Source organism: Polypterus senegalus, chromosome 14 (genome assembly GCF_016835505.1).
Source record: "Polypterus senegalus isolate Bchr_013 chromosome 14, ASM1683550v1, whole genome shotgun sequence".
Classification (NCBI taxonomy): Eukaryota; Metazoa; Chordata; class Cladistia; order Polypteriformes; family Polypteridae; genus Polypterus; species Polypterus senegalus.
The window spans coordinates 29,380,198-29,405,807 of record NC_053167.1 but is presented as its reverse complement, the minus strand read 5'-3'; the positions used below and the strand labels follow the sequence as shown (position 1 = coordinate 29,405,807).

At 39.5% G+C, this 25,610-nt stretch overlaps 1 protein-coding gene across 1 annotated transcript; it reads left to right on the top strand.

Annotated features, from left to right (window-relative positions):
* Positions 1-837: 837 nt before the first annotated feature.
* On the top strand, positions 838-24,002 carry rbm38 (RNA binding motif protein 38). Its single transcript, XM_039735822.1, has 4 exons — positions 838-1,284; positions 9,905-10,028; positions 10,295-10,349; positions 22,398-24,002. The coding sequence occupies exons 1-4, from the start codon at positions 1,078-1,080 to the stop codon at positions 22,678-22,680; spliced, it is 669 nt and encodes a 222-aa protein (XP_039591756.1). The 5' UTR covers positions 838-1,077; the 3' UTR covers positions 22,681-24,002.
* The last annotated feature ends 1,608 nt before the right edge of the window (positions 24,003-25,610 follow it).

Sequence of the window (25,610 nt, the reverse complement as noted above, 5' to 3'; positions counted from 1 at the left end):
GGCACTATATAATAGATAGATAGATAGATAGATAGATAGATAGGTACTATAGATAGATAGATAGATAGATATTGCATGATATATTTTTAACTATAAGTTCTTTTGTTTTATTTAAAATTATAGCTGTAACAAACATACAGCATTCTATCATTACAATAAAAAATTGTAACCCAAAGGTGAAGATATTATCCAAGTTTTTGAGTTTATCCCGTACTGAGATTTAGGCAGAAACATTCACAACACGATTACTCTGCACCTACTTTGTAAAAACAAGTTCTAATGAATAATTAAATCACACGTTCAAAGTATCTTAAATGTAGACAGCTACAGCCAAGTAAGAACAACATATCCCAGGGGTACGTAATGAAACACAAAGTTTGGAACTTAGATGGAAACACTTACGGGCACTCCCGCTTGTGTAAAAGCCCCCCACCACTACCGTCCCCCTTTTCCGCGTCTTTGTGTACGCGTACTGTATGAAGGGGAGTTTGTGGGACCTAAGAGAATTTTTTTAAAGCGTTAAGTGTCAGCACAAACGAACTGCATGCGTTGGTATGTCTGTACTGTCGTGAGTAATGAATGTGTGTAGATTATTCCTAACGCGCGAGACTGTGCGTACACTTTACAAAAGAAAAGAAAAGGACAAAAGCAGGTGCAAATGCCAGGCGTCATGTAGAGGGCGGAGTCTCTGGTGAGCTGAAGACAGTCCGATCAATTGTTATTCCGGCGACAACAGTGGGCGTGCTCTTTGCCATTTACGGCTAACTATTGGATAGACAGCAGAAATGGGCGGGGACAAAATTGTTCAAGATAAAAGCCTTTCCGGGCTCTGCCAACGGTAGCAGAACTACCTGCAAACAACACATTGGTTTGCATAGCATTCCCCTTGTTTGAAGACCGAAGAACAAGTTACATCTCTATGGGAGAAACTGGTTGCGGCTAGAAAGTAAATAAGAAAAGTGGGGAAAAGCGCAGAGAACATCTACCTCTGGACTTTGTATTATTTTAAGTTTACTCAGTTTTAAACAATTGTCCAACGCAGTTACAGTAACAGTTCGGCAACTTATTGTTCTGCTCATGTTGTTGAGGCAGTCTTTGGTTTTGTCTCCAGAAACTATGCATACACTTCAAAAAGACACTACTTTTACGAAGATTTTCGTGGGCGGCTTGCCCTACCACACTACTGATTCCTCGCTGAGGAAATACTTCGAAGTGTTTGGGGACATTGAGGAGGCTGTGGTCATCACGGACAGACAGACCGGAAAGTCGCGGGGATATGGCTTTGTGAGTATTTGGAAGCGATGCTAGTGTGCGAGCCTATGCTGAAATTTTGGCCGAGCATTGTAAAAGGGTTGCGGTGTGTCGCAATCTTGGAGAACGGACAGCCGGCTTATTTGCCATCAGCTTGCGCGTCCTTTAAGTGCATCCATTTTGACTTGTGTAGCTGCATTTCTCTTTTTAGATCATTCTTTTAACGTGTTTAGTTGTGTTATTCGTGTAAATTTTACATTGTTTTCCTCGTAGACGTTTTTCTTTTCGCGTCTTTATATAACGGATCAAGAACTTTTAATACAATTCAGTTAGCGTGTGTTACTTTGTAAGGATTCTAGATTATTTTCCTTGCATCTAAGAAGAGAAAGGCGCTTTCATCAGACTTGAATGATAATGAACCATTTGGCCTCTTGTACTTCTGCTTTGCATCGGGCACCCCCGCCCACCCGACACTTTCTGTACTCTTTCTATTGAAGTGAATTTTTTTTTCCCCTCTGAAACGTTTTTTATTGTTTCAAATGGTCACAATTGAAGGACTTCCGAGTCAGGAAGTGCAATTTCTAGGTTTTCCCCAAACAGATAAGAAGTAACGCTGCAGTCCACCCCGTTTTGGTGACCACAAGTGCGCCCCCTTTCTTCCTTGAATAGTGGTAGAGGTTTCTCGACAACGCAACAACTGAAATATTTTTCTCAAGACAGTGTCACAATGCAGTACTTGTTAATAGGGTGTTAAAAAGGATCTATGCTAATTCATAGTCTGCTTTTTAAATACACTTACTGTGTAATGCCACCTCTATTTATTTTATTTTCCGTTGTTGTCATTGATTTCTGTTAGCGCTATTTGTTCAATAGCTTTGGGGAAATGCCTTTGCAATTGTATTGGTGTTTCAAGACGAGCGTTTATCGAAGCAGAAATTATTTCTGCTGTCCCAAGATTTTAAATAAATTCCATTAGAGTTCGTGCTGCTCTTTCCAGATCCAATAGTTTCCCGCTGTAGAGGTTTGATGTAGTGGTGTCGTCTTCCACCTCCACTCGATTCATTTGATATTATGGTAAGGCAAATGAGAGGACAAGAATAATAACGTTGCCTCTTAATTAAAGCAAAAAAGTAGGATTGTTGTGCCAGATGGTTTTGAAATGAACCAAACGGCCCCCCAAACAGTGTCCTGTACAGCTGCTGCTTTTCAGCTGAGGATGAATTCTAAACGGTGAGAACTGGCCCACTTGTTGAATTTGCTTCGTTTCACAGGTGCTTTATATGGCAGGCCTAATAGAACGTCAAAGGCGCGTGTGTGTTGTTGGGGGTTGAGATGGCTCACACACGGATTCCAAGAGGTCTGCCTTTATTTAGGCAGGACTGGAGAAATTGGAAAAGGCATTTGTTGTTTGTGCTAACCATGCACTGCCATCATGTTAGCACTTTCCTGGAGAATCTGTGGTTTTTCCACACCGTATCTTTATTGATAGTTTTTATTGTGATCAAAACTCTTAAATAATCCAAAATCCTAATCTACAGTTAACACTAAAAATGAAAACAAAAAATGTTTAGTGCTATCTCTAGGATCTTTTTTTTTTTTTTTATGGCACAGCTTTTTATGAGTTTATTGTATTTTTGGGGAAATGTGTTTTTTCTCTATTTGTATATTTTAAATGTATTCAGTACTTCAACATATGATTCATATAGCACAGCAGAGCTTTATGTTAAAGGGAAATGAAAAAGGTCAGAAACAGATTTCCTGAGAGTAAACGGGGACATGTTAGAATTAGACAGCTAGGCTCTGTGTCTGTTATTGGTTGGCCCCTCCTTTAATCCTCCTAGATGTGTTTTTTTTTTTTAAAGATATAGTTCATGAATAAACCACACCTTTATGAAAATGAGCAGGTGTTTGCATTGAGGATGGTATTGTTAGTGGAGAACTCATTGACGAAGGACAGCACATACTAAAGAGAGACTCTGCTTTCTGTTGTGTATGTTTAGCTGTTGAAAGTAAGTGCAGTCTTTCTTTTGGAATCTAGTAAAATCTAATCCGTACAAAATGGCCCTTTTGTTTAATTTAATATTGGAATCAAGTGATGAATAAAATAAACTTAATATCTTGCCTGAAATTGAAGACCTGGATTCTTGTGCTGTAATACGGCATTGGTTTGCAATACTAATATATATCATATATACTGTATATTAATTGTAATAGCTGTTAACATTCTCTGACCTGCTCAATTTATTTCGGTATCGAGGTGGGATCTATCCTGGCAGCATTGTGTGCAATTCAAGAACCAGTTTCGGACTGGAATTCCACCCACACTCGCACTGGCCCAGTTCAGAATTGTCAGGCAACTTAACTGAATTTTGTGTCATATGTTTTGGGTGTGAACTGTTAGTTTGGGTTTTGCCTTCCTGTGAATGAATAGTTCACCCTTGTCTCTGTGCCTGCAATTTATTTGGTCTTTGAGAATAAGCATAATTCAATCTACTGCATGAACTTAGCACTAGTCTATAGTAGAAGAGAACACCTTTACCTTGGAAGAAACGTCATCCTTGTGGCAGTAGTGTTGCAACATGTTAAGAGTACAGTCTAATTTTTACTTGCTTGTCTGTCCAGTATGCAACACACACTGTCAGTCTCTGTCACCAAAATACACAAGTCATTCATTTACTTTTATTTCAAGGACACCTTTATCCAAGGCAATTCAGAACATTTGAGATACAATTACTTGCATCTTGTTTTTTGTTTTGGCACAGGGAGGTGAAGTGACTTGCTAATTGTCACACAGTGTCCATAGTGCCATTAGAACCTATGTCTTCAGGGTAACAAGTCTAAAACCTTCACCACTGCGCCACACTGCTTGCAGTTGTTGGTACAGATGCTAATCTTGCTGGATAAACTAGCAGCAGTAGTGATTTAAAGTATAAGACTTGTGTAATGAGTCTACAGCCAGATGGAACTTGAGTGTATTAAAGTGTTGGCAACGGTAAGATGTTGGATGAAAGATGCAACCTTTGACTGTCACTTGACCATAAACTGTCTCTGTAGTTCACAGTGGTAGAAAATGATGACTGCTGTGCGAATGCTATATGTGTATATACAGTATAGATAACACTGTTGTATATATATATGTATGTGTGTGTGTGTAATTAGATGTAAAATGAGTTGTGATTGTTACAGGTCATTTAGCCAAACAAGCGTATCCTTCCTATCCACCTAAATTGTTTTCAATAAAATCAAGTCGAGATCTGAAGGTTACTAAAGCCTTACACTCTACCACACTACTTATTTATTGCTTGTTTCTATAGATCTTTGCATCAAGTAAAACTTGGTTTGTACAAAACCTGCTCCTTAGTTTTCAACCTTATCCCTGTTGAATGTTTTTAAAGTAACAGGTGGAATCCACGATATGTACTTTTGATCGTGTCACTTTAAACTGAAATGTTTCATCTCCTTCAGTCTCTCCTCATAATTCCTACCTCTCGCTCTTCTCACACTAGTCGGCCTAGTTGCTACTCTCTCTTTTGTTTTTATTTTTATTTTTTATTTTTTTATTTTTTATTTAGTAAGGTTAGGCCTTAGTAGTGCATAATATAAGTGTGACCTTTGTTGACTTGCACTCCACATATCATGAGGTGTATCTGATAACTTATGAACAGATAAAACTATTTATATCAATTGCCTTCTCCTGGCAGACGTTTTTGTTTGCCATATGCAATTTGCATGGATGATGACCCATAACGTGTTCCTCATATTGACATTCACTTTTGAAAATCATAAGAATTTGGACAGTTTAAGGATTCTGAAATGTTCATGCTTTCTGACCTGTTGGGTATTGCCTAATTAAGTGTGCCCACTAAATAGTGACACCAGCTTGTTTTTAATGTGCAAGTTTTAATAGTCATTATTTAGCTCCTAAAGCTGATGCAGGAACCAACTTTAGGGCAGTCTCTAGTCCTTGTGCTAGTCCACAGGAGAGACAGTTCAGCAAGCTATCGGATAAAGCTCGGTGTCAAGAATACTTCTTAAAGCCTAGATTGCGAAACATGCGAGTGGTTTTTTTTTTTTTTCAGGCAAGAAAATAGGAGTTTTGAGGTAAGGTTGTTTATAGTCTGGAACACAGAAGACAAGTTGTGTGGTTAGACGGTAGCGCTTTAGGTATTTTTAAAACAAGACTTGATGTTATTTTAGAATAATTAAATGGATAGGAACAGTGAGTTTTGTTGGGCTGAATGGCCTGTTCTCGTCTAGATTAATGTTCTAATCTAAGAATGGTTTCTGTACTCTGGACATTTCTAGCCCTATAATACTTGTAACTCCAATTGCACACACAGGGTTATTTTATAGTTTCATTACTGGCCAATGTATGGAGTACAGTGAAATTCGTACCTGCATTTGCTAATAAACTTGCAACACATTGTCACTATCTAGCACTGAGAGTATAACAAACTTGCCTTGAAGCTTTTAGGTGAAAAATCTTGGAACAAAGTTGAAACACTATCTACCATCAAGACATTAAGTTTTATTTAAATGGTTATGACCATGTGTTGTGTGTGTAGAAATAAGACTGATTAGTGCCCCTGCTTGCATTTCCATATTCTGCAATGGCAATGAAGACGATTGCTGTTAAAAGTGATAATAGTGAACATGGAGACCGGCATCTTATTAACTGAGGTTATATTTATATAGTGTAAATACCCTTAAATGTGCATCTCTGTGTCGTTGTTGCCCACTCTTAAACTATGCTGCTGTGGTTGTGTATAAAAATGTAATGTTGATTAATGCAGGCTGCTTTGTCACCGTATCAATTTTCACAAAATACTGCTGAGCACTACAGCCTCTTCTTAACACGACTTTTTAGCTGCACACTATTTTCAGTATGAACACTTGAGGTGATTTCATAGAGCTTCACCCTGTGTCTGTGCTCGAAGCAGAGGGTTAACAGTTTTCTGTGCTAAAAGCAAAAAGAGAAGTTTTTATTTTGGCTGCTGTGTGCAAAAGAGGAAGTTGCTGATTTGAATATCAGATTTGCTTCAGTTTGGAGGCATTTATCTGAACGTTTCTAGGGACTGGTAATGATGCCTTAATTCTCCAGTTTTTCTTCCACTTGACTGCTGGGCTTATAGCCCTGGAAGGACTTCCATCCATGACCTTTCAGAAAAAGAGCGGGCTTTATGGCTGGTGATGGTAGTCTTTTTTGTTTTAAAAGGAGAAACCAAATAAATCTATTTGGCCAGCAAACTTGTTTATATGCTAGCATAGTTTAAATGGCATTCTTTTAAGAAAATTTCAGTTGCCTTAAGGCTGTTTTGTTTAATTGTGGCTTTCCATTAGAGGATTGTTGCGCATTAGTAATAATGATGGCTACTTTTTAAAACAATGAAGCACATGTTTATTAAAAAATCCAAAACCTATACTGTACTGGACATGAAAAGCTGAACGTCGGATAAATCCATATTAGGAAGTTCAATTTTTACCTTTTTGTTTTGAATAACTTTTTGATCAGTTGCTTACTTGTTCAGACAAACTTTTTTTTTTTTTCTTTTTTTACTCTTCTATGTCTAATTATTATCTGCTGTAAAATTTATCTGGAAATTGACTCTCCTCTCTAGACAGCTGGCATAGCTTAGCCTTCTCTAAATGTTCATTACCGTTTTACTTACTATCACTTATTAAACCTTTTAATGTAAAGACTTGTAAAAAGTGTCTGCAGCCTTGAAGGACTAAGACAGTGACTCTGGGCTTTGTAGTGATGTTTAGGATGTTGTCTATCTTATAATGCTATCTTGTCTTTATCTCTCTATTGTAATAAAAAAAAATCGTAGGAAGAGAGACGAGGCGTGACTTTCTCAGAGAGACACTTTCACGTCCCGGAAGACGAGACTTTGTGTGAAGGGGTTTAGCCATGCCCAGGGCCGGAAATAAGACAAACAGTAGATGACAAAGTAGAACGTTGTAAAGAATTCAAAAACGCAGGTTAGAGATAATGGAAATGTGAAAATCCAAAAGTCTCAAAAAATGGATAGTAAAGATAGCATTAGTGCAAACCAATGGAAATTCTTACTTGGTGAAATAACGGAACATCAAAAAGAGATCGAATATATTGTTTAAACTTTAAGTCGGAGACTTGTAGATCATCTAATTCGTGTTGCCATCAGGGAATAGTAGTGTTTCTTCCCAACGAAGAGGCGTATCTGCGAGAATTAAAAGATTTGTTGTTGGGTGAAAGTGAAATCCTGCAAGAGAAAATTTTCAAGCCCCGCAGAACAAGGCTTTATGCAAAGAAATTTGGAAAACTCCTGCCCACATCTACAACATTTACAACCACGCACACGGTTCAATCATTTCTCATTTGTGTGAATGTTATTGTCAGACACAGTTCACGTAGAGAGAAAGAAACGATATTCACTGACAGGCAGTTATACGTTGCGTTGTCACAATGTAATTACAAACACAGAATCAAAATTCAATGCAATATTAACGAAAAGGTAAAAACGAAGAGATCGAATATATGGACATGAGTGATATAACAGAAGTATGTAGATATTGTTTGGCTTTAAACTTTAAGTCGAAGACTTGTAGGTCGTCTAATTCGTGTTGCCGTCGGGAGTAGTGTTTCTTCCCAATGAGGCTTATCTGTGAGAATTAAGATTTGTTGTTTGGTGAAAGTGAAATCCATATATGTGAGCGTCAGAGATGCGAAGTTGCTGCAGGAAGGGGGGTTGGTGAACCATGGAAGTATTATAGGCACTGAAAGAAAATTAAAACTAGGAAGAACAATAATGAAAGAGTAATTGATAAGTGAATTGTAAAAGTATCTTAGATTGTGCTACTTGTGGTTATTGGCATAATTGCACACTTTTATTATGTTTGTTTTTAAAATGGAGAAGTGGCTTTAGGCATGGAGTACATATAAAACACCTGAGGAAGTACTGTTTGTTGCACATTAACAACTTGATCTACAGTGGGAGAATGAGTAGGGGTGGAGGTGGTGTTGACATAATGTTTCTATGACCGAGTAATTGTTTTTGGCAGCCACATTGGGATCCTGTTTTTATCAGCCCTTCACTATAATTGTGAGGTGCACCTCTCCATTTTACTTTTGCCTTTTCCATTATCTGGCTGCACATCCTCTAGTTGGTAACAAAAAACAAAAACCTTTAGACATTTTTGCCTCCTTTTAAAACTGTTGTCTTCACCCCAGATCCTCCTGGTTACTAATAGACATTGTGCTATTGGCTTGTCCTTTCTCACCAAGGCTGAGGTGTTGGGGACCAGGCAGGGTTATGTCAGTGAAGCTGAAATTCTTCAAACCTGATCACTTTGGAACAATAGCTGCTCCCTTCACTTTCTAGATCATGTCTTCTAGTCTGCAACTCCGTTGAGGTAATTACAGGCTGTCTGCTCCTGTACTTGTACACAATTGTTCATAATAAATGCATGCCCTCTGTAGCCATTAAGAGAAGTGTTGTGTGTACTGCTTATACCTTGAAAGATTTCAGCGTTGAAAATGTCCACAAGGAATAGCAAAGCAAAAACTGTGCAGATTAACGAAGGGCAAGCTTTTAGAAAACCTAAATCACTATATCAAATTAACGATTCATTACCAGTGTCCCACCAGTGTGAAAGGTTAGAATTTCCTGTTCTTGAATGTATTTTTAAGTTTAATTAGACATTTGTAAGAAGTGTTTCCAATTCAGTGAGCGATTAAATGAATAATAGAGCACCAGGAACATTTTAACCTTTTCATCCTTGTTCCATCTTGTGCAGGGATCCAGTTATTAGATGATTATTCGATACGCAGTATAACATGTTTGAAGCAGCATTGCAATGGAAATGCCAATTTCCAAAAACAGTTGTACTGTATGTCAGAATGCTACACTGTATATGAACAAATGTATTATGAAACCTTTAGTGCTGCACTTTTATTGGGTAAGACTTTATAACTTCAACATTACTCTTTCCTTTCCTGCAGTAGGCAGCAAACAAAGCTTAGTAGGGTAACCACCGTGACTCCCAAAACCCCCAGGACCTAACCTCTTCTGGTGTCAAAAATAAACGGCAACACATAGCAGAGCTTGCAAGCTGTCAGACAGGATGGGCCTGTTTTTATTGTCCTGTAGGATGTGAAAGAAATGAGAGTTCCTGTGGGTGATTCTTCATGTCACTGTGCAACTGACTCAGAACTGGTGTTTTTTGGATAAATATTTTCTCACTGCTTTGTTTATGGCTTTTTTACATGAAATCCCACGAAACACAATATGGGTATTCCAGCAGAAACAAGTCCTTTAAAGTCAGATCAGCTATCATTAGCTGTACTTTTGTGTGTAGGCTATTTTAAATCCTGCTGAATTCTCGGTTCTGGTAAACACCTTTCCACTCTCCACTCTCTTGCCCCATGTTTGAGCAGGTCATTGCCACTACCTAGAGTTTGTATGGTTCGCCCGTTGCTTTGCATTTCCTCCTGTTGTCCAAAACCTTTATTTTTTGCACCATGCTAATGTAATCATTTGGCCATAGCTGTTATTGTTTGCTAATTTCATTCAGTAGTTATTTTCTCACAAGTATATCGATCTGGTCATGTGGAGCTAACATGCATTAACAGTGGTAATGGAGTAATTGTGTAAATTTTGAATACTACCCACAGGTGACCATGACTGATCGAAGTGCTGCAGAACGGGCTTGCAAAGATCCCAATCCTATCATTGATGGACGAAAGGCCAATGTGAACCTGGCTTATCTGGGTGCAAAGCCTAGGAGCCTGCAGACGGGTGAGGCTCTGCTTGACATTGAACACCTGTATCTTATGTCAATGATAGCAATGAATTTTATAATCTAGATTTAAAATAATGAACCTCAGTAGTTATGTGTTCTGGAAGAAGTATTAGAGGGGTTACAATTGCCTTTGTGATTTTTGTGGTGTAGTCTTCTTGAACTGTGGTTTGTATTTCTTTCTTTTTTATTTTTTTTTATATAAATGCCTTCTCATATCCTAACTATTTTTTCCTCCTTTTTGTGTGCCGCCCATCACATGTAGGTTTTGCCCTTGGTGTTCAGCAGCTTCATCCTGCGCTGATACATCGACAGTATGGGTAAGTGTGAAGCATGCGTGTTGTTGCCTTGTAAGGATGTCTGTTGTGAAAACCTACAGTGGTATGGCTGAAAATGGTGGTGTCTTTTGATAGTATCATTAAGTTGTTTTTTTTTTATAACTGTTAATTGAAGTTGTGAAATGACAGTAAACAAGTTTTGTTGTTAAGTTTATATTCACTGCATATCAAGTTTAAAACAGGCATTCAGTGTGCTCCAGATTTGACTCCTATTGTCAGGGCATACTTTAGAGCTTCTTTATGAATCATCCATAGTTTGTTTCTCTCTAAGGTATCAACTTATTGTTCCATTAGATGATCTGCTTATGCACTTTTCTAGATGGCACTCTTGTGAGCAGCTCAAAAACATTCTTTAATCTTGAGGCAGATGCCCTGTTGATCTTATTTGATTGTTTTCAAACAGTAGCAGTCTTTTGTTTAAATGGTCTTAACGATTTGTTTATATGATGTTACATAATTGAAATTTAATTCACTTTATAATGTGGCTTTAAAAACCAGCTTTACTGTTACTGGTGCACTGTAGTTGGTTGGCCACTCTCGTATGGCTTCAAGGACCTGGGTTCAAATACTGATCTATACACTGCGGACATTAATATTCTTGAGGTTTTGATTATTTTAGTGTGACATTATGATAAAGCATAGGTAGGGCAGCCTACGTAATTAAGGAATGCAAATATTCATAGATTGGGTGAGCAGTGGTAGGGCCACACAAAACTGTTATAATCCTAATCTGTACCAAACTTCAAGAGTCTAACTTTGGACAAGGTGCACGCTCACGCCATGCAGGGTTAGTGTAGTCGCCACTTAACCTCACATGTCAGTCTTTGATATTATGGGACAAACTGTAGGGCACCTCGTGTGAAACCCATGTAGACATGAGGAGAATATGCTTACTGTATGTTGGCTGGCATTCAAATGCAGATCTTTGGAACAGGATGTGTGTGTGTGTGTGTGTGTGTGATTGACTTTAATTGGCTTGTCACACAAAAGTAATAGTACAGTACAGTGCTTTATATAAAACAATTTAAACTGGTCTCAAAAGTTAAAAGTGCCTAGATAGGGATTATGAAGTTTAAATAATCCCATCCCCACATACCTCGGCACTTGAGTAGGCATTTGCTAATTTATATTTTCTGTTAAGTATTCTCAATTTCCAGTGCCAGTCTTTTTACTTGATGCTCTTGTCCAAATTGAGGTATGTGACGGCTCCTGTTCTACTACACAATTGATTAAACTTCAGGTATACCATCTAAAATGGAGTCTTAGAGTTTAATTTAAGAATGTGCTTGAAAGAAGTATAATTGGGTTTTCATCAATTATATAGATTACTTCCTATGAAGTCTTGCACGATATTTTTTCTGGTTGTTAATCTTGTGAAATTGTGAGCTACAATGCTAGTTTAATTGGCTTAAGATGCTAAGGGTTCCCATTTCTGGTTTCCTGTTTTGAACCATCATAGTAAAATTCATCTGAGAACGTTTCACACTTTTATCACTGGTGAATATAGGCAAAGTTACAGTAACACTTGTGTGCTGCATTTCTATAAACTGTTGCCGGTAAGATTCACACTTGTGATCTAAGACCCCCCACCTCTCATATACGGTTTCTACTCTACTTAAGTAATGAGCTAATGTGGGAATATTGTGGTGTTAAACCATCCTAGACTTGCATTTCCTCAGAGGAGCTCCTCATAAAGACTCTAGAGAGAAATTCCCATTGGCTTTTCTACTCTTATGGGTAAATGTTTTTTCCCCCCAGAGAAGGGGGTGTGTGTGTGTGTGTGTGTGAGTGATGTCACTGTTGTAGAGCAGATTCGCCTTCGGATTATGTTTAGTTTGGTTTTCAGAAGTAATATTTTTGTGAATTGCTGTTATCCCTTTTTAGAAATGCATTTGGGCTTGACCGAGTGCCTGAGTAGTATTTCAGACCTCCCTTTCCTAGCTGCCTTAAACCACCTGATGCCACCTTGCATTTGCCTGGGCTACCCTAAGTAGAGTCTAAAGGGGTTGCTTCATGTAGGGCTGGATTTTAAAACGTTTCAATGCAGTTTGATAGATAGATAAATACTTTATTAATCCAAAAGGGAAATTCAAAGAACTATATGTATATATATGTGTGTGTGATAATATAATTATAAGAGATAATATGAGAAGTCTGTTTACAAGTGATAGATAGATACTTTATTAATCCCAAGGGGAAATTCACATAATCCAGCAGCAGTATACTGATACAAAAAACGATATTAAATTAAATAGTAATAAAAGTGCATGTAAAAGCAGACAATAACTTTGAGTAATGTTAGCATTTACTCCCCCGGGTGGAATTGAAGAGTCGCATAGTGTGGGGAAGGAACGATCTCCTCAGTCTGTCGGTGGAGAAAGAGAGTGACAAAAGTCTGTCACTGAAGCTACTTCTCTGCCTGGAGATGACACTGTTCAGAGAATTTAGTGGATTATTCATGATTGACAGGAGTTTGCTTAATGCCCGTCGCTCTGCCACAGCTGTTAAACTGTCCAACTTTAGTCCTACAATAGAGCCTGCCTTCTTAACAAGTTTGTCCAGGCGTGAGGCGTCTTTCATCTTTATGCTGCCTCCCCAGCACACCACCGCGTAGAAGAGGGCACTCGCCACAACCGACTGGTAGAACATCTGCAGCATCTTATTGCAGATGTTGAAGGACACCAACCTTCTAAGAATGTATAGTCGGCTCTGATCTCTCTTACATATAGGAATATGAGGCATTTCTGTTCTGTTCTTGGCCAAATCCTTGCATTGAAATTTTTTGTTTATATCAGTACCCCACTTGAAGCATGGAGGAACTATGATAGATAAATTGAAATTCCAGAGGGCCTAAATGTGGTGCAGAAAGCTAAAATCTTAATACCTTAAGATTAGGGGAGAGTAAATGCATTTCTGGTGAGTAGAATTTGATTAGTATATTACAAGTCTCCATTTAGAAGAGCAGAACTTTAAATTTAAGAGAACTTTTCATAGTATTTAAACATTGTTATTTTAATAATTTGGAAAGTGTTTGATTTTAATATAAATACTTGATAAACTGCAGGATATTACAAAATGATTTTTATAAAGCAATGCAGCAATGTCTTATGGTGGCATAATCTGCAGTACATTTGCCTTTCCTAGCCTTTCCTTTTAGTGAGCAGATGTTACCTCTTAAGCAGGGATATAAAGGCAGACACAAGTTACATAGATAAAAGTAACAACTGGGGTATATCATCTGGGTACTTCGGAGTAACAAGCCCCAGCTGAAATTTCTAGTTCATACTGTTGAATTAGAAATCTGCTTACAAATGGCAAAAATGGCTGCAATTTGCTAGATGGGTGGAAGTGCAGCTGTATCCTTTTTGTTAATGAAATACTTTGGTCAAGGTGCACAAGTGATCTTGTGTCGGGTGTGTGTTACTGTATGATACTTTTCCATGAATCCAGATATAATGCTGCTTTGTTTGCACTTGTGTGAAAGCTTGTGGCTCTGGCTTGCACAGGCTTTTCCAGCTCTGCACCCTTAGGAAGTAGTACTGTTGGTAGCTAGTGAGGAATTGCAAAACAGTTCAAGTTTTTCATGTTCTGTATTTTGGGTGACTGGAGGAAGTGTTAATAACTAGGTTAAGTGTTTCTGTTTTGGAAAGACTGGGAGATAAGGGAGTAGACAAATGTGTAGACCAGAGGTGCATGTACCGTGTGTGTGTGTGTGTGTGTGTATATAAATAAATGCACTAGTTTTTATTGGTAACCTTGACTCAAGGGTGGAACACTGCTTAAGGAAAATGGAGACTTCTCAAATGAGCCTTACATTTGCAGCATAGGAAATTTAAATTCGCTGTCACAAAATGTGTTGGTGGTTGCAGCAAGATGGGTTGATAGAATGCTGAGCAGGGCCACCTCGGCATACAGACACGGAAGAGGAAACGGGCTTCTTGGAGTCTGACGCATTTCATTTGTTCTGTTTTTTCAGGTGTCTCTTGGGTTATTGTTGGTTGCATATGCTCTGACCTGCTGCTGGACTGGGTGGGGCCTGGTCTGACCAGTCATTTATTTAAAAAAAAAAAAAAATACTTTGGTGGGATTATTCACTACTAGAATTTTCCAGTTTCTAGGACCCTTTGGTTCAGCAAGGAAAATAATGGCTGATTCTCACAAGGATCTTATGTTGTGTGCTTTCCCCCCTGGCAAGGTATTTCCCGTGAGTATGTGGGCATATATATAGTCAAGGGCATATGAATGGTTTTCTGCACTTTAACAACTGAAACTTTACAAATACTGTTGTGTCTGAACTCCATTGCTGAGCTGATTGATGGATTATGTGGCAACTATGTAGCCCAACCTAGTGTGCCACCCTTTTTTTTTTTTTTCTCTCACAAAAAGGCCTGAACATTGACTCTAAAGCAAATAATTGAAAAAAGTACATCAGCAAGGAAATGATCTTCTATGACTTGGTCACTGAGGAAAATCTGCACTGGTGTCTGTATGTTTCTAACATCTTTCTCTTTGGCACTCTTGGTCACATGGACAGGTTGAGAACAACTGATGGCGGTTAGGATAAACCCTGTGTCTCAAAGGGCGGAGGCTTTCCCTAAGATGCAACGATGCCATTCGTCCAGGCTAGGTCCAGTCACCGGCTTTGCAGTGTGCGTGCTGTGGAGTGCTGTGCTATGGTGCTGTTCAACTGTCTTTTTCTCATGTAACTCATTCCCACCCTCATTCTAGTGTGGCATGGCTTCTGCTTGTGGTGACCAATGATTTGAGCTTGAAGTGCAATTTTAAATCACGTGTGTGGTGTGGGGTGGATTCTCGTGTTTTTTATTTATTTTTTTATTTTTTAATCTTTCCTTGGGGACCAGTTTGGGATTTGTGTACTGCTTTTACTAAATGGTTGGGTGGGGTGTGTGAATTTTGGTCAATTTAACAGTTATTTAAAGCAGCATCAATTGTTTTCTAGGTGTAACAGAAATATTGTAGCTTTCTACTTGACTGTTATTTCAAAGACACATACAAATATTAACTTAATGACTTAGTGTTCCCAGGCAGCAGCAAGTACCCTAAAAAACAAATCTCTACAATGTGTTCTTTAATGGTTCTTCATGCCAACTTTTGAACTGTACTCCTAAAAATGCTATGATGTCAGTCAAGCATCATATAACCTTCAACAATACGGGAGGGTAAAATCTATTGTTTAAAGGAAAATTCATGTTTTAAGAAAGTACATAAGATGTTTCTAATTTACATTCAAATGAATATTAAATTGATATTAGTACTTAATTTCAATAACCCCCAATAAACTTTTTTCAATTACTGTTCACGTGTGTACTGTGTACGCGTTGAGCACTTGCTGCTGCAATTAATTAAAAGTAGACATAACTCTGTATGTCCGTTGGCATTTTAAGGGACCCAGTCAAGTGAGACCTCCTGCAACAGTTCAAGGAAATCTAGTTATACCTTGGTATACAGCTTGATTTATATTTTGAAATAATCACATTTCTTGTCTTGAGTAGGCAAGTTGACCTTTCTTGTTCAAAAGTCATAAATATTAAAATGTTTTTGACAGGGTGAGCTAAAATAATACTGTGTTGTTTGAAATGTCTTTATTTTCCAGTTATTAATTAGTCATTGTTTTATTCTGCAAAGAGCTTCTCTGTGTATTGAATACAGACAGTAGTAAAAGAAACCATATAGTCGAGAATGCATTTATTTATTATTTGTACAGTTGTCTTTCTACAATAGTTACCAACCCAGAGCTCCATTCAAATACGGCGTTGGGTTGAGGTGATTTTTTTATTTACTTTATTTATACAGTGCATTCGGAAAGTATTCACATCACTTTTTCCACATTTTGTTATGTTACAGCCTTATTCCAAAATGGATTAAATTAATTTTTTTCCTCAGAATTCTACACACAACACCCCATAATCACAACATGAAAAAAGTTTACTTGAGATTTTGGCAAATTTATTAAAAATAAAAAAACTGAGAAAGCACATGTACATATATATTCACAGCCTTTGCTCAATACTTTGTCGATGCACCTTTGGCAGCAATTACAGCCTCAAGTCTTTTTGAATATGATGCCACAAGCTTGGCACACCTATCCTTGGCCAGTTTCCCCCATTCCTCTTTGCAGCACCTCTCAAGCTCCATCAAGTTGGATGAGAAGTGTCGGTGCACAGCCATTTTAAGATCTCTCCAGAGATGTTCAATCGCATTCAAGTCTGGGCTCTGACTGGGCCACTCGGGGACCTTCACTGTATATTTAGTTTAGGAGGAACACGGTAGGTTAACTGATCTACCCAATGTCCTAAGGTAGAGTAGGATTGGATCTTCAGGTGGAGACCGTCCTGAGTGTTAGTCCTACTACATTAACACTAAATCACATTGCCTACTCCAGTAAGCATGGGCTCATACACAACTCATAACTTATTTATTTTTTTTTTTTTAAAAAGGAGATCAAGTCGGTGAGTTTGTATGTTTAGAAATTATATTATTTATATAATATAAAAAAGCATTTTGTACAAGTACTACATACAATCGGGTCCAAAAGTATTTGTGCAGTGACTTTTTCATAATTTTAGCTCTGTACACCACCACGATTTATTAAGCAATCATCATGTGATTGAAGTGTAAAATTTCAGCTTTAATTTAAGGGGTTTACCAAAATTATTGTATGAGCCATTTAGGAATGACAGCAATTTTTTCTGCATAGTCCCACCATTTCCATTGGCTCAAAAGTATTTGGACATTTGACGGACAAGGTTGTTCCATAGCCAGGTGGTAAAAGGTCTGGAATTGATTCCAAGTGTGGAATTTGCATTAGGAAGCTGTGGCTGTGATCTGTCAATATGAAGTCCAAATAGCTGCTGTTGCAAATAAAAACAATTCATTAGCAGAGAAAACGTAACAAACCCATTAGAGAGAGAGAGAGCGCAGAAACACCAGGAGTGGTCAAATCAACCATTTGGTACATCCTTGAAAAGAAGGAATGCACTGGTGAGCCCGGCAACACAAGATCAGCTGTGGTGGATGATCACAGTATTCTGTCCTTTGGGAAGATGATCCCCGTCATAAAATTTGGACAAACCAAGAACACTCTGGGAGATGGGCCTGTCGTCACCAAAGTACTGCAGAAAGTAAAGATGGAGGATTTAGCACAAGGTGCAAACCACTGGTGAACATCAAGCATAGGAAGGGCAGATTAGCTTTTGCCAGAAAACATTTTTTTTTTTTTAAAAGCCTGTCCAGTTCTAGAACAGTTTCCTTCAGATACCAGAATGTTGGAAAGAGCAGAATATGTAGAAGAGAAGAACTGGCTCATGAACCGATGAATATCACTTCATCTGTGAAAAATGGTGGAGGCAGTGTTACAACATGAGCAACCGTGACTGCCAATGGAAGTGGGTCACTGGTGTTTATTGAAGATGAGACTGCTGACAGAAGTAACGGGATGAATTGTGAAGTGAACAGGGTTTTACAGTCTGCTCAGATTGAGACAAATGCTGCAAAACTGATGGGATGATGCTTCACAATACGGATGGGCAATGAGCCAAAACATACTGTGAGGGCAAACCAAATACTCTTCAAAGCAAAGGAGTGGAATATTCTTGAATGGCCAAGTCAATCAACTGACGTCAACCCAATTGGACATGCATTTCACTTGCTGAAGGCAAAACTGATGGCAGAAAGTCCAACAAACAATCGGCACCTGAAGACGGCTGCAGTAAAGGACTGTCAGAGCATCAGTAGGATGGAAACCTAGCACTTGGAGATGGCCATGGGTTCCAAACTTCTGGCAGACATTGAGTGTAAAGGGTTTTCAAACAAGTATTAAAAATTATCCTTGTATTTTAGTTTTACTTTTGAGCCCCTGGAAATAGGGGGGGGACCATGTTTAAAAATGTCTGTCTTTTCTAAACAGCTCGTATTTTTGTTAAACATGTTGATTGCTTTGTTTCCAATCATTATGGCGATGTACAGAACCAAAATGATGACAATTGTGTCACTGTCCAAATACTTACGAACCTGACTATTTGTCTGGTGTTTTGCATGTGTACATTCCTTTATGGTTTGCGATAACATTTGTATTGAGTTAGGATTTGCCTTTTGACTTGAATATTCAAAAATATGAAAATGTTACTCTTTTAATCCATGCTTTGACAGATTTGCTGAAATATTTGGTGTGTTTTGCTATCTGACCGATGCTCTGCTTTAGTACTTCAAACTCTGAAGTCTATGCGTGTGTGTTGGTTGTTCAGGTTTAGGCACAAAAAGGTAGCACCCTAAACCCCCCTTAACCCAGGCTTTCAAGCCATTTTTGATCATGGGAGAGTAATTTTGAGATAGGCAAAGAATATATAGCATTTGTTTGTAAACTCGCTTGTGCAGAGATCATTCTTCATGCAATATCTTTTTTTACAAATATAAGCAGGATTATTAGTTTCATTCTTTGTTGGTCTTCTGTTGAAGTAGAACCATGAGTATCTGTCTCACTAGGAGTGTTTAGGAGATGTGGTCCAGGTATTCTTCATACAAATAAACATCTTACTGGACGTCTATGTAGGGTAATTAAGGCCGTCACCATTGTCTAACAGTTGGTTTGTACATGGATTCCTTTAAATGTCAAAATATTTTGTTTAATACTTAGTTTTTTTTTAAAAAAAATGGGCATTATGCTTCCTGAACTTTCTCTTTTGATCAGGACAATGGTGTGTTTCACTAACAGGTATGGATACATATGATCTAACTGAGCAAGTTTTTATGACTTGCTAGTGAGCCTCGGAGACTCTGTCCTGATTTTTACTCTTAATTGGGTAACAAGTCATAATGCTCATGTGGAGTTTTGTGTGTGCATCAGTTCTATAGGAAGTATAGATTGTGGCTATAAACCATTTTCTTCAGAAAAATAAGAACTAGTTAATCTAATTTGATCAGAGACATTATATTATTGTGATCTACTTTTCACTAAAGCATGTTATTAAATAATATTGAAAAGCAACAGGAGGTTGGGCATGTAAATACTGGAAGGTGGCAAACCCGGCTGGCCCTGCCCCTGCAATGTGAGGTGGTATAATTCCTTGCCCTTGGTGCCAACTGCAATGTGAAGCCTACTATACATAGACCATCTCTCTGCATTATTGCTATTGGTTTTTGTTTTTAATAGGTTTATGATAAGTGGTCAAGTAAAGATAATGCTATCAAAATAATGGGTGGAATCTTGTAAGTAAATTAAGGGTGGAATAAAGAAAGTGAAAAACTGAATACAGGTTACGTATCCCTAATCCAAAATACTTGGGACCGGAAGAATTTTAGACTTCTCAAATTTTTGGTTTTTGGAATTTTTGCATGTACATAATGAGAAATTTTTGAAGATACCCTTGATGTAGGGAAGTGTAGCCAAACTAGCAAGTTGATGCCTCGGATGCAGAATAATTTATTTGACATGAGAGATATTAAACCTCAAAAAGTGATTAATATGATGTGTGGACTGTATGTTAATTCCCTTTTAAGAGTGAAAATGCTGCATGTTTGCACTGACGAAGGTCTGTCTGTCTGTCTGTCTGTCTTCATCAGTTTATATACAGTAGGCTCTCCGTTGTTCTCAGGAAACTGGTCAGGAATATCTCTGCCAGCGTTCATTCCCATAATACCTGCTGTGCAGGAAGTCCTTAATTGACCAACCCAGTGGCTGCATGCAGTTTTCAAATGGCGGGGGTGCACATACATGAAACAACAACCTGCCTTTGCCAACATAAAAGGTGATTTGTAGCAGTATCTGGTTTTTCTACAGTAATCTTGAGCACTTCACAAAATACCCCTGTCCCAGTCGTCAATCCTGTGTCATTTCCTTGCAGTACTTGAAGCTTTGTGGGACCTTGTTCTCATTCCCCTGTGGAGCATTGATCATGTATTGCCCAAGCACTTTACACAAAGTATGGGGAGCCACTTCAGCAACTACTAATGTGCAGCATCCACCCAGATGATGTGATGGCAGCCATTTTGCACAAGTACACTCGCCACACTTTAGCTGTTAGATGGTGAAGTGGTCAGAGAAAAAGAGCCAATTAGAGACCAGGGATGATTAGGGAGCCTGAATGACTAGGGCATGGTGGGATATTTACGCAGGATGTCAGATGCCAAGGGATGTTTTATGAGCACCAAGAGTCAGGATGTCCGTGTTATATCTCATCTGAAGGACCGCACCATTAAAACAGCACAGTGTCTGTGTCGCTGAACTGGGTCATTGGGATCCACGTTCAGACCACAGGGTTGCAGCAGCAACCCAAGGCTTTTCCTGGATGGTCTCCCATCCAAGTATTGGCCAGGCCCGAACATGCTTAGCTTCTGAACTGCCTGTGGTTTGCCCATAACCCTTTGTACTCCAGAAGAATAAAGCCATTTTGACACATTTTCACACTTGAATCTAAGCAGAGAATTTTCTATTTCTGGTGTCATGTCAGCATTCGGAGGTTTTGGATGTTCGAACTTTTTTCTCAACCTGCAGTAACAAATACAAGTCTGCAAGGGTTTGTATTTCCATACCTAGCACATATCTTGCCCGCTTGACTTCCATGCAACTTGAAAGTTTTCTTTTTAAATTGGTGTGTGCTCTGCACCCCTCTCACTCTCTCTTTATACTCCCTCCTGGGTTAAAACTGTTGAGGCCACTTTTTGAAAATCTGCAGATCAGGTTTAATCTCCAGATTCGCCCCACAGTGATATCCAGGGTCACTGTCGACCCCGTGTTTGCTCCACTGACATTACACTTGAACTCTCCAAGAGCTGCTCTTAAATGGCCAAGTTTCCAAGGCTGCTTTATGGATTGCATGGTCCCAGGAGTGTTGCCTTCTCACAGCCACGACATGTTGCCACCTCTCTGGCCTCTCCTTTTCTGTGGTAGTTTATTGGCATTAGGAATGATGCTAAAAACGTTCCAGTCTCTATTCTACTGTTTAACAGCACCAATACATCTCAGTAAGATGCTTTCAACAGCAGGTAGATATTAAGACTTGTTTGGTGGGGTTGATGATGATTATTATTATTATTATTATAATTTTTTTTTTCCCCTGCCTAATCAACTGAAAGTTCGGTTTGTATTTTCTTAGTAAGGCCCTATATCTTTTTGTTCTCCAGCTCTATTTCTAGCCTAATTCAGCCATGCTAAATAAACCCAGCTGGTAATTTTTGAGCTGTCCCATGTGTTCACATCCTGGGAATCAAGTGCTTAAATGCACCTCCCTCTACTTTTCATTAGTTGAACTTTCTTTTGAACGTCTCCGCCAAACGGATCTCTTTACATATTTACCTGATCTGTAATATTCCACCAGTGAGTCGGTGTGCCGCTTGCTATAACTGATCTGTTGGTTATCAGCCCTGCAGTTTCAGGAAATGTCATTGTCATTTGCTGTCGCTGCACAATGGAATGTGGCTTACTTTTGGGAAAGATGGTTAACACGGCCATTTAGTATCGTCTTAATACTGACGAAGCCCCGAGCCTTCTCGGTCAGCCAGAGTAAAACCTTGTCATGTTAAATGGAGCCAGTTACTGCTCATGCCCCAGTAACACTGAAACTAATGCACTCTCTTAAGATGTTTGTCGTGAGGTGGAGACAATCTGCCCCGGTATTTTATTTGTTTTGTCAGCGTAAACTGACACACAGCGCATACCTTTGCCAGTATAGTTGTATTGTTTGTGATGTATGGCTGCAAACGTGCGTTTCCTGTCCAAAAGATGTATTCCAATCCCTCTTCCTCACCAACGATGTTTGAATCCGAAATAGTGTGTGAGGTCTTTCTGTGCATGCCAGCTGAGGATGGCATTAATGAAGGACTGTCCTATTGAAATCTTTAACAAATGCAGGCTACTACGGACTCCTCCAGTTGAGCATTGATGCGTAATCTGGTGTTACCAGCATGAGCCTTTTAGGTGCACCAACTGATCCTATTTTGCTGTCTCTTTCAGGGCAACATGGGGCTCATTGTGCCCTTTAATTGCAAGTAACGTTTTTTGTTTTTCTTTTTCAGGCTTACTCAGCCGTTCATCTATCCTCAAGCCATTGTTCAGCCCAGTGTCCTCATTCCCACCCAGCTATCCTCGGTCACTTCTCCCTACATGGACTACAGTACTGCTTACTCTCAGTATGCCTCTAGTGCTTATGAGCAGTACCCTTATGCAGCCTCGCCAGGCTTTGTGGGCTACAGTTACCCTACCTCGGCTTTGCAACAGCCACTCTCGACTGCAGCAACCTCCAACCAGGCTTTTGTCCAGTACCCGGCCCAGCAGGTGCCATCTGATCGCATGCAGTAGAACAACTGCAGGTCATGGAGCAGGACCCTGAGGGGAGGGGTGGGCTTTATTTACGAGGATAATTTGCTTGATTGCACTAGTAAAAAAATAATAAAGGACATTTTTTTTGCTGAAGAGAGGTGGTAACAGAAGGATTGCGTTGAACGTTGGCTGCTTTATTTATTTATATATATGTGTGTGTGTGTGTTTGTGCATATTTATTCATATGTATAAATAAATGAATTGCAATCCTCCAGTTTGAGCCAGGTTTTCTAAACTCAGGAGAACTGAAACAGCAGACTCGCTAGATGAAATGGCTGACACGTTGAATGGTTGCAAGAGTTGGTCTAGGCAGGGTAAAGGGGCATTGGACAGGTAAGCAGCTTCATCTGAGCCTGGGCTTGAAGGCTTGGGGTTGGGGGCTGGTGGGGGGGGGTTCTCGAGAATAAGACGCATGGTAAAGGTAAGAAGATTAGTCCGATTCAAAAGCTGCTGCCTTCACTTCAAGGAGGCAAAAAGACTCGCAGAAGGTTGGTGGATCTGGCAAATAAAGCCCGTTGCTGCATGTCTGTGAGGTGATTACGGAATGCAGGGGGACCGAGAAAGCCAAACTAACCATCAGGGATTTTTTTAATTCTTTATTTTTGAAGAGGCCTTACAAAACAGTATCTTGTGACTTGTGTATTTATTGCAGGCATTATTCACAGAGACTGTGTGAGTATCACAGGACAATTTCAAAATGTATTTGTAGAAAAAAACTTGTTCACTTTTTTGTTTTCCTTTTCATGTCTCTCTTCAGGTAAATTATTATTAGATCAAAGTAGGTTTTCAAAAGTATCTTGGTGTATAAGTTCTGGAGCGAAAGAAACGAGAGGAAAGTGACTTAAGAAGTACACTGTAAGGATGGATATAAATATTAAAGAATTCTTTTAAAAAAAAAAAAAAATTTTTAAAATTAAACAAAAAAAATGTAAACTTTGAGGAACACCATATGTATCTTTTTGTATATTACTGTGACTTTGCAAAACAAAATCTGCAGTATTTATGTAGGACTATTTAAAAGTTAATGATACAGGCTGTTGCCCAGGGTTGTGGGTAATTTTTTTTTTTTCCCTTTTGTATTTCTGCTTTTTATTTATATATTTTTTTCCCTTAGTTTGCTATGTCTTGGGGTAAAGAACCAAGATCAAAAACTTGAAAAATGGAACTTTAAAATCCCAGGACAAGAAACAAGTGTTTATAAAAGTGTCCAGTACTGAATTCATTTTTTGTTATTTATGATATCTCTGAACCAGCGTAATGGACACATTGTTCAAAGTCAATAAAATGTTCACTTAAATATCCTTTGTGTTTGTGTTGACTGCCTCGGCTGGTGCCCCTCAATATGTGAATGCTACAGCGGACCTCCCGACGTCTTGTGGCCGACACACGCCGCTCATGTCAGCCAGCCACGTCTGTGTGATCGCCTTTACCCAGAGCTCCGACCACTGAGAAAGTGAGGAGAGACCGTCCAGAAGTTACTCTCCAAAGTCCAGTAGAGCGGATTGAAAACTCGTCTTATTACTTTCATTTGGGAGCAAGGCCTTGAGTTGCTTCAACTTCTTGACGTTTGGCAGTTCCACGTCTCCCTGCAGCCAACGGTCTCTTTCCTTTCTGGACGAAGAAGGTTTCAATGTGTTGTGCCCTGTGGGCAAACATTTGCACTGTTCACTCAAAATTTCCAGGCTTGAGCACTTTTTGGAATGTCTACAGCTTCAGGCTCGTTCGTTTTGCTTCCTTAATGCCTACTCGCTGCAGAAGCTGAGCCGTTTTAAAGTGTGTGAGGGATGGATAACTGTGAAGGTGAAGAGGAAAGGAAGCCACTGAAACCACAGATTAACGCATCTGCTTCATGCATTTCAGGTTAGCCCAAGTCAGTCTGTCACAGGGTGAAGCGAAGTATACTGAGGCATGTGACCCCCACCACCACCACCACCACCACCACACTAGGTGTGACTGCACTGGGAGTTGAGACCGAGTACTCTGGAGCAGTAGGAGGTGACTGTCCACTGGAGGACTAGGCCTTTGCCCCAAGTGTCGTATCAAATTTTCAGCTCTAGCACTCTTCAAGCCAAGTGGTGGGGGGGTTGCCCTGGCCATGCCACACCTCGCCTCGCCTCCTGCTTGTAAATGCCTCTCTTATCAGTGCTGCCAGGGCTGTTATCTCGCGTTTGCCTGGCTGCCTGGGAAGTGCAGCTGTTGCCACAGAGCTATCTAACTGTTTGGTGCCTGACACACACGCAGGAGCTGCTTTACAAGACTTGGCATTTTATTTAGTGTGGGTGGGTGAAGGCGCGATGCTATTGGGGTTTTCTGTTTTGTTGATGTTTGATGTCTAACTTGTTGTCCTCATCAGGTATCTGCCAAGCGGAGTGTGTCCATGAAGTAGACCGCTCATTCATCCATTTTCTTTATAGTCTCTGTTCAACATACGTCCTTTTGCGAGATGTGAACTGCTCTGTCACACCCGTAGTAGTTTAAATGTCCTGACCTCCACACCCCTGGACTGTGGGATTATGCAGAAAATCCAGGGTTGACCATGCAGGCAATTCAACCCAGTACAACAGCAGCAGCAGCAGCAGTAGTAACGGAATTGGAAACCAAATGCACAGAACACAGTTAAGGTACGTGATGTGATACATGACAGCATTAGGGGGTCAAGTACCCATACGCTCAAGTCGGTTGAATTGGCCTGCGTTGCTCACCTTTCATGGCAGCGGGGAATCCGCACAGCTGACCAGCCACGGGGAGAAGGTGCAGGCTTGAGCAAAAAGTAGAATCGGTCAGCGTCGCACACGCAGCTGGTGGGGCTTCACAAGTTCCAGCTCGGCACGTGAGACTACTGCCATTGCAAAGAAACGTGGTGTGAGGCTGGGGAAGGCATCCCACACGGTAATCAGATGGGTGAGGGG